General features: G+C 35.1%; 2 protein-coding genes across 2 annotated transcripts; both read left to right on the top strand.

The window, feature by feature from the left end:
* The first annotated feature begins 2,048 nt into the window (after positions 1 to 2,048).
* LOC111784775 (putative defensin-like protein 3) lies at positions 2,049 to 2,485 on the top strand. Its single transcript, XM_023665379.1, has 2 exons — positions 2,049 to 2,141; positions 2,242 to 2,485. The coding sequence occupies exons 1-2, from the start codon at positions 2,078 to 2,080 to the stop codon at positions 2,406 to 2,408; spliced, it is 231 nt and encodes a 76-aa protein (XP_023521147.1). The 5' UTR covers positions 2,049 to 2,077; the 3' UTR covers positions 2,409 to 2,485.
* A 2,075-nt stretch (positions 2,486 to 4,560) lies between these two features.
* Positions 4,561 to 4,997, top strand: LOC111784773 (putative defensin-like protein 3). Its single transcript, XM_023665377.1, has 2 exons — positions 4,561 to 4,653; positions 4,754 to 4,997. Exons 1-2 carry the CDS (start codon positions 4,590 to 4,592, stop codon positions 4,918 to 4,920), a joined length of 231 nt encoding a protein of 76 aa, XP_023521145.1. The 5' UTR covers positions 4,561 to 4,589; the 3' UTR covers positions 4,921 to 4,997.
* The last annotated feature ends 4,355 nt before the right edge of the window (positions 4,998 to 9,352 follow it).

The following is a 9,352-nucleotide window of genomic DNA, read 5'->3' as shown; positions in this document are numbered from 1 at the left end:
GGCTGACGACGGCATCGCAACTCGAGATCATGGCACATGCATAGGATAGTGGTATTTATTTTCTTAGACTTAGGATAGAATAGGATGTTTTAAACTTAAACGCTTATTTATTTTATTTCGGGTCTTTTGTTGTGTCATTTTAAAGATGTTTTCGAAACATGTAAGTCCATGGCTGTGTTTTAAGATAAAGGTTATGTTTTATGGAATTTAAATGAAGTCTTCCGCATTCAATGTTTATGGTATGTATACAGTAGCGACCTTAAATTAAGTAGAAAATTTCGGGTCGTTACATCAAAGCTTCCTGCTTCCTTCTTCCTTCCTTCTTCATTTCCATTGTCAAACATTACTGCTACAACAAATTATTGTTAAACAATAATAAGATGGATGCCAAACAGGTTGATATAGCCGTTGGATCATACCCCATCGCTGACAGCCTCACAAGTTGTACACATCATCAGTCCGTCGTGACAAGTCTAAACAATCGACAATTTTTAATCGATTTAGTTAGATCGAGTTGATGGAGCACTAGCCACTCCCCAGTAAACACATGGCCCAAATGGCTAGCTAAAAATATGGTAATTCATAAGAGTGCATGTCAAATTGTCAAAAGAAAATTCAACTAACTAATTTGAGTAAAAATGTAAAAAATCTAAATAAAGAAAACCACTGGCTTTTATAAACTTAGAAGTCATGATCTTAGGATATTTTTCTATGATGTCAATACTTGTCATCTCCTCCCCATGAATTTTCTTTCTATGGGCAATTATAAGAGTTCGAGCAAAGTAGTTAGCCACTGATTCTCCCGTCTTCATGCGAAGAACCTTCCACTATTTTCGAAGAGCCTGCAGCTTTGCACGTTTGACATGAGCTTATCCCTGGTACTTATGTTTCAAGGAGTGTCAAATATCTTTGGTCGTGTGTTTCTTCAAAATGGTTTGTAGAGTTGGACGATCTATGGCTTGGAAGAGATAGTTTTTGGCTTTTAAATCCTTCGACTTCAGATATTCAATTGCTTTCTAATATTCTTCTATATCACAAGGTTTTCCATCCTCTTACATTTTTTTTAATAAAAATCTAATAAAAAGTTCAATTTTATTTTACAGAGTTGTGAAAGAAGAAATAATAAAAGAAATTATGAAATTAAACAAAAACAAAAATAAATAATAATAAATAAATAAATAAATATATTTTTATATTTTAAACAAAAATATATATTTTAAAACTAAAATAAATTTAGATCGGTTTTATTGGACTTAATATTCATAAACCAGTTGCTTTTATAATTTATTTTATTTATTTTAACTCAACCCAACTCAAACAATTTTGTAATCCAAACACACAATTGTTAGATTTTTAGTGTCATCGAATTTTTCGATTACAGTTAAAAAAAAATAATTGACATAACAAAAAAAACTAATTAAAATATTTAGATATTTGTATTATTGAGACTAAAATATTAAAAAATGAAAATGTGGAAAGAAGGTTATTATAAATTAATACGGCAAGGAAACGGGCCATGTTCTAAATCCCAAAACTATTTTTGATATCTGCAATCTTCATCCTTTCAATGCACGGAAGATATCAACATTTGAATTTCACACCCACCGATTAAACGGTAATGTTTAACCATCACAAAAACCATAATTAAACGGTATAAAACTTAAGCTTTCCAATTCCAGATTTTATAAACCGGGCTATGCTACATGCTAATTGTGTTGCGCTTATCATCTTAAATTTCTCGCATACGAAGAGAGGTATACCTAAATTCCTACCTTTTATACGGATTATGAAAGGTAATTAATAGAAAGAAGGTTAGGCTTCTACTTTAAATTTGTATTTAAGAAATAGGTTACTTTTATTAATAGTATAATTTGAGACGATCCATCAATGTTAACCGCGTGGACTAGAAAAGAATAAAATAAAATAACTTCCTTTCAAGAACGTCAACTTGACAATTCTTTCCTTGAAATCCCACGGAAATCAAGGAGACGTTACAGAGATGAGGTGTTTCGCTGCTATAAAATGGGGAACCGATATCCAAACATTCCCGTGTAGCAAGCAATAATTGAAGAAAAGTATGGCAGGACAGAGCTTGAGAAATCTCAAAATTGTGGTGTTCATCTTCCTAGCCCTTACTTCTGGTACTTGATCCTTCCTGCTTCTCCATGTTGATTTAGATTGACAGATAGTATTAAAAAGAAGGTTTTTGTTTGTATGAACAAGTTTGTGTTACTTTTGCAGGATGGATGGTGGTGCAGACGGAGGGGCGGACATGCTATAAACACAGCGATGCGTTTATAGGACCGTGCATTGCAGAAACGTGTGCTGAACTTTGCATTTCTTTTGAGAAGTGGGATGACGGATTTTGCTCGGGTGATAAATGCACTTGTGCGAAGCAATGTGCTTAGTCCATGCTTTAATGGGTTTGTAATTCACCACAGTTGTTGCTATCTGTATGTAATAAGCAGACTCCAATTCTACTTAATTGCACAACATGTTTACTCATCAGNACGGATTTTGCTCGGGTGATAAATGCACTTGTGCGAAGCAATGTGCTTAGTCCATGCTTTAATGGGTTTGTAATTCACCACAGTTGTTGCTATCTGTATGTAATAAGCAGACTCCAATTCTACTTAATTGCACAACATGTTTACTCATCGAAGCTTCCTTCTTCCTTCTAATATTTTATAATTTTTATCTCAACTGGCAAGTTCAAATTGATAGAATCACAAGCTTGTTCAGTTGCGTAAATTGATGCAATCAAGTTCAAAGCTTCCTGCTCCCTTCTTCCTTCTTTATTTCCATTGTCAAACATTACCGCTAAAAACAAATTATTGTTAAACAATAATAAGATGGATGCCAAACAGGTTGCTATAGTCGTTGGATCATACCCCATTNCCGTTGGATCATACCCCATCCCTGACGGCCTCACAAGTTGTACACATCATCAGTCCGTCGTGACAAGTCTATACAATCGACCATTTTTAATCGATTTGGTTATATCGAGTTGATGCAGCACTAGCCACTCCCCCGTAAACACATGGGNCTGGTAAACACATGGCGGAAATGGCTAGCTAGAAATATGGTAATTCATGAGAGGGTGCATGTCAAATTGTCAAAAGAAAATCCAACTAACTAATTTGAGTAAAAATGTAAAAAAACTAAATAAAGAAAACCACTGGCTTTTATAAACATAGAAGTCATGGATTTTAGGATATTTTTCTATGGTGTCAATACTTGCCATCTCCTCCCCATGAATTTTCTTTCTTTGGGCAATTATAAGAGTTCGAGCAAAGTAGTTAGACACTGATTCTCCCGTCTTCATGCGAAGAACCTTCCACTATTTTCGAAGAGCCTGCAGCTTTGCACGTTTGACTTGAACTTATCCCTGGTACTTATGTTTCAAGGAGTGTCAAATATCCTTGGTCGTGTCTTTCTTCAAAATGGTTTCTAGAGTTGGACGATCTATGGCTTGGAAGAGATAGTTTTTGGCTTTTAAATCCTTCGACTTCAGATATTCAATTGCTTTCTAATATTCTTCTATATCACAAGGTTTTCCATCCTCTTACATTTTTTTTAATAAAAATCTAATAAAAAGTTCAATTTTATTTTCCAGAGTTGTGAAAGAAGAAATAATAAAAGAAATTATGAAATTAAACAAAAACAAAAACAAATAATAATAAATAAATAAATATATATATTTTTATATTTTAAACAAAAATATATATTTTAAAACTAAAATAAATTTAGATCGGTTTTATTGGACTTAATATTCATAAACCAGTTGCTTTTATAATTTATTTTATTTATTTTAACTCAACCCAACTCAAACAATTTTGTAATCCAAACACACAATTGTTAGATTTTTAGTGTCATCGAATTTTTCGATTACAGTTTAAAAAAAAAAATTGAAATAACAAAAAAACTAATTAAAATATTTAGATATTTGTATTATTGAGACTAAAATATTAAAAAATGAAAATGTGGAAAGAAGGTTATTATAAATTAATACGGCAAGGAAACGGGCCATGTTCTAAATCCCAAAACTATTTTTGATATCTGCAATCTTCATCCTTTCAATGCACGGAAGATATCAACATTTGAATTTCACACCCACCGATTAAACGGTAATGTTTAACCATCACAAAAACCATAATTAAACGGTATAAAACTTAAGCTTTCCAATTCCAGATTTTATAAACCGGGCTATGCTACATGCTAATTGTGTTGCGCTTATCATCTTAAATTTCTCGCATACGAAGAGAGGTATACCTAAATTCCTACCTTTTATACGGATTATGAAAGGTAATTAATAGAAAGAAGGTTACGCTTCTACTTTAAATTTGTATTTAAGAAATAGGTTACTTTTATTAATAGTATAATTTGAGACGATCCATCAATGTTAACCGCGTGGACTAGACAAGAATAAAATAAAATAACTTCCTTTCAAGAACGTCAACTTGACAATTCTTTCCTTGAAATCCCACGGAAATCAAGGAGACGTTACAGAGATGAGGTGTTTCGCTGCTATAAAATGGGGAACCGATATCCAAACATTCCCGTGTAGCAAGCAATAATTGAAGAAAAGTATGGCAGGACAGAGCTTGAGAAATCTCAAAATTGTGGTGTTCATCTTCCTAGCCCTTACTTCTGGTACTTGATCCTTCCTGCTTCTCCATGTTGATTTAGATTGACAGATAGTATTAAAAAGAAGGTTTTTGTTTGTATGAACAAGTTTGTGTTACTTTTGCAGGATGGATGGTGGTGCAGACGGAGGGGCGGACATGCTATAAACACAGCGATGCGTTTATAGGACCGTGCATTGCAGAAACGTGTGCTGAACTTTGCATTTCTTTTGAGAAGTGGGATGACGGATTTTGCTCGGGTGATAAATGCACTTGTGCGAAGCAATGTGCTTAGTCCATGCTTTAATGGGTTTGTAATTCACCACAGTTGTTGCTATCTGTATGTAATAAGCAGACTCCAATTCTACTTAATTGCACAACATGTTTACTCATCGAAGCTTCCTTCTTCCTTCTAATATTTTATAATTTTTATCTCAACTCGCAAGTTCAAATTGATAGAATCACAAGCTTCGTCAGTTGCGTAAATTGATGCAATCAAGTTCAAAGCTTCCTGCTCCCTTCTTCCTTCTTTATTTCCATTGTCAAACATTACCGCTAAAAACAAATTATTGTTAAACAATAATAAGATGGATGCCAAACACGTTGCTATAGCCGTTGGATCATACCCCATCCCTGACGGCCTCACAAGTTGTACACATCATCAGTCCGTCGTGACAAGTCTATACAATCGACCATTTTTAATCGATTTGGTTATATCGAGTTGATGGCAGCCACTCCCCCATAAACACATGACATGGCCCAAATGGCTAGCTAAAAATATGGTAATTCATGAGAGGGTGCATGTCAAATTGTCAAAAGAAAATCCAACTAACTAATTTGAGTAAAAATGTAAAAAAAACTAAATAAAGAAAACCACGGGCTTTTATAAACTTAGAAGTCATGGATCTTAGGATATATTTCTATGGTGTCAATACTTGCCATCTCCTCCCCATGAATTTTCTTTCTATGGGCAATTATAAGAGTTCGAGCAAAGTAGTTAGACACTGATTCTCCCGTCTTCATGCGAAGAACCTTCCACTATTTTCGAAGAGCCTGCAGCTTTGCACGTTTGACTTGAACTTATCCCTGGTACTTATGTTTCAAGGAGTGTCAAATATCCTTGGTCGTGTCTTTCTTCAAAATGGTTTCTAGAGTTGGACGATCTATGGCTTGGAAGAGATAGTTTTTGGCTTTTAAATCCTTCGACTTCAGATATTCAATTACTTTCTAATATTCTTCTATATCACAAGGTTTTCCATCCTCTTACATTTTTTTTAATAAAAATCTAATAAAAAGTTCAATTTTATTTTCCAGAGTTGCGAAAGAAGAAATAATAAAAGAAATTATGAAATTAAACAAAAACAAAAACAAATAATAATAAATAAATAAATAAAGAAATTTTTATATTTTAAACAAAAATATATATTTTAAAACTAAAATAAATTTAGATCGGTTTTATTGGACTTAATATATATAAACCAGTTGCTTTTATAATTTTGTTTAACTAACCCAACTCAAACAATTTTGTAATCCAAACATACAAATGTTAGATTTTTAGTTTTATCAATTTTTGGATTACAGTTAAAAAAATAATTGACATAACAAAAAAACTAATTAAAATATTTAGATATTTGTATTATTGAGACTAAAATATTAAAACATGAAAATGTGGAAAGAAGGTTATTATAAATTAATATGGCAAGGAAACCGGCCATGTTGTAAATCTCCAAACTATTTTTGATATGTGCAATCTTTAAATAGAGTGATCAAGTACATGTAAGCGCTTCTTTTTTTTTTTTTTTTTTTTTTTNTTTTTTTTTTTTGGCAAAAACATTGAGAAAAACCTCTCACAAACACTCTCTTCATATATATAAAATCTCTTCCTAGTTTAGTCACTCACCGGATCCACAATCCCGTTCTAAGGCCGGAGGATAGTGGAGAAGACATTAGTGGTGGTTCAAAACAAGTTCGTGAGGAAAAATTTATTTGAACTACAAAAGTGTCTATGAACCAAATTGATGGTGTTATATACCAAGAGGAAAAAGGAATTTGAACTACAAAAGGTTAGTATTCAAACTCATTAAGTTTTAATACTTATGAACATACTAGTTATTTACTATCATTGATGTTCTAAAAGTGCCTAAGATCCAAATTGCTTCCGCATGTGTTATATTAACACCATCAGCATCAGCATCAGTACACAACCTAACCCCTTTTGGATGCATCACTGTAAATCATATATCCCACAGAACTCTCTGGAACTGTGAGCACTAGGGCGGATACTAGTCTTTGTTTTAGCTCTTGAAAGCTGGCCTCACAAGTATCATCCCAAACTAAAGGTACATTTTTTTTTTTGTCAATTGGGTGAGAGGCATGGCTATTCTAGCGAAGTCCTGGACAAACCTTCGATAGTAACCCGCCAATCCTAAGAAACTTCGTATCTCGGTGACCGTTGTTGGGCGTTTCCACTTTGTGACAGCTTCTATCTTATTGGGGTCCACATAAATTCCGTCTTTAGACACTACGTGCCCTAGAAATGAAACCTGTCGTAGCAAAAATTCGCACTTGGAGAATTTGGCATACAACTTGTTCTCCCTTAGGATAGTTAAAGCTTTGCAAAGGTGCTCTTGGTGTTCTAGGTCCGTTTTCGAGTATATCAAGTTGTCGTCTATGAACACGATCACAAACGAGTCTAAGCACTCCTTAAATACTCGGTTCATTAATTTCATAAATACCACTGGGGCATTGGTGAGACCAAAAGACATCACCACAAACTTAGTGGCCATATCTGGATCGAAAGGCTGTTTTCGGTATGTCTTCATTTTTAATCTTAATTTGATGATATCTTGATCGAAGATCTATTTTAGAAAACACTGTCTCCCCTCGCAATTGGTCAACTAGGTCCTCGATACGGGGTAACGGGTATTTCTTCTTTACCGTCCTCTTGTTTAATTCCCTATAATCAATGCATAAACGCATTGAGCTGTCTTTCTTTTTGACAAACAACACTGGCGCACCCCAATGGGACACACTAGGTCGAATGAAGCCTTTATCTAATAGGCCTTGCAGTTGTGATTTAAGTTCTTTTAGTTCTGCTAGTGCCATGCGGTACGGGGCCTTAGAGATGGGTCCCGTTCCTGGTTCCAGTTCTATTCCAAAGTCTACCTCTCGCGATGGAGGGATCCCCAGGAGGTCCTCGGGGAAGACATCCATAAATTCGTTTACTATGGATACTGTATCTATTGGTTTTTCCTTTCCTTTTGTGTTTACTGCACAGGCTAGAAACGCCCAGCCCCCTTGTTGTACCAGGCGTCTCGCTTTCATCATCAATATCATTTTTGGGGTGGTACCTGTAATGGTTCCTTTAAACTTAAAGGTAAGTCTGTTTGGAGGTGTGAATATCACCTCTTTCTTATGGCAGTCTATGCTAACAAAGTTTTCGGCTAGCTAATCCATTCCTAGTATGACGTCAAAATCCGTCATATCCATTACTTTTAAGTCTACGTGGATGGTTTGTCCAGCTATTACCACTTGTCTGTCTTTTACTCTATTTTTCGTAACTAGGTCTACCCCTGCTGGGGTACCTACCGACAATACGTGCATTAAGGGTTCTAACTAAGTTTATGATTTACTTATAACATTCCCTACATCCTACCATGTAATTCATATAAAAAAAAAAAAAAAAAACATAAATATCATAAAGTAAAGACATGCATTACATCAGATCACATCAACACCTTTTCATACAGTATCATGTCATGCATCATTTAAAGCCCACCACATTAAATATATCACAAAGATCATACATCCCTCATTCTACATAAGGTATACCTGGCAACGATGGGGCATCAGTAATTTGACCGTGGAACATGTCAAGCCTACTCTGTAGGCTAGTCTACAAGATCTATAACCTAGAGCTCTGATACCAACGGTAACGATCCTAATATTTTACCTATTTAATCTAAGGTCATTACTATACCTTGAAATGTGAAATGTACATTAAATGGGCCCTATTCATAAATGCGACTCTCGTCTTTTATTACCTCGGAAAAGAGAAAATGATTACAAGGAAAAAGAAAAAAACATTGTTGAAATAAAGAAAAAGTAACAAAACCAAAATGAATGTTTTATTCTACCCTATGGTTTATTATGCAAATATATTTCAACCTATACTAATGATGCAAACCGAATTCAACCTAGACTACGAAATGGAAAAAAAAATAAATAAATAAACAACTACCCTATGCATGTGCCACAGTCCCGAGGTGTACGATGCCGCCTTCGTTGTCACATGGGTGCCTTGCCCTTATCTGCAAAAGTAAAGTAGCACGAGGCTTGAGTATTTCTAGAATACTCAGTAAGTGACCCCTTATCGGGGTTATGCGACAATCACATGCAATGAAATGATGGGACCTATCGTTTCGTTTCCTTTTGTTTGCCCTATGATGCAATCCTAACGGGTAATCGTGGACGTGTACCATATACTCTACACACAGCCCATACGTGCGAGTATGGGCTCACAAGCTAGTTCGCACACCGCTGGGCCACTGTCCTTATCCGGTGGGCGTACTTTGGGAGCCCCTTATGCCGGGACCCGTTAAAACTAGAACCGTCACGGCAGCGCTATACGATGCATAACAATCGTTGTCCTGCCATTGGATGTACGCGTCTGTACCCTCGTGATGGGATGGGGGTATCCCCCCAGATGCATGAACACACATAATGCA

Source organism: Cucurbita pepo, unplaced genomic scaffold (genome assembly GCF_002806865.2).
Source record: "Cucurbita pepo subsp. pepo cultivar mu-cu-16 unplaced genomic scaffold, ASM280686v2 Cp4.1_scaffold000275, whole genome shotgun sequence".
Taxonomy (NCBI): domain Eukaryota; kingdom Viridiplantae; phylum Streptophyta; class Magnoliopsida; order Cucurbitales; family Cucurbitaceae; genus Cucurbita; species Cucurbita pepo.
This window is presented reverse-complemented; position numbering and strand designations above follow the sequence as displayed.

Excerpts from the sequence above, each read along its gene's own strand:
- LOC111784775 (XM_023665379.1), top strand. The coding sequence starts at position 2,078 with ATGGCAGGACAGAGCTTGAGAAATCTCAAAATTGTGGTGTTCATCTTC. Across the intron at positions 2,142-2,241 it reads CTTCCTAGCCCTTACTTCTG|GATGGATGGTGGTGCAGACG; the intron begins GTACTTGATCCT and ends TTACTTTTGCAG.
- LOC111784773 (XM_023665377.1), top strand. The coding sequence starts at position 4,590 with ATGGCAGGACAGAGCTTGAGAAATCTCAAAATTGTGGTGTTCATCTTC. Across the intron at positions 4,654-4,753 it reads CTTCCTAGCCCTTACTTCTG|GATGGATGGTGGTGCAGACG; the intron begins GTACTTGATCCT and ends TTACTTTTGCAG.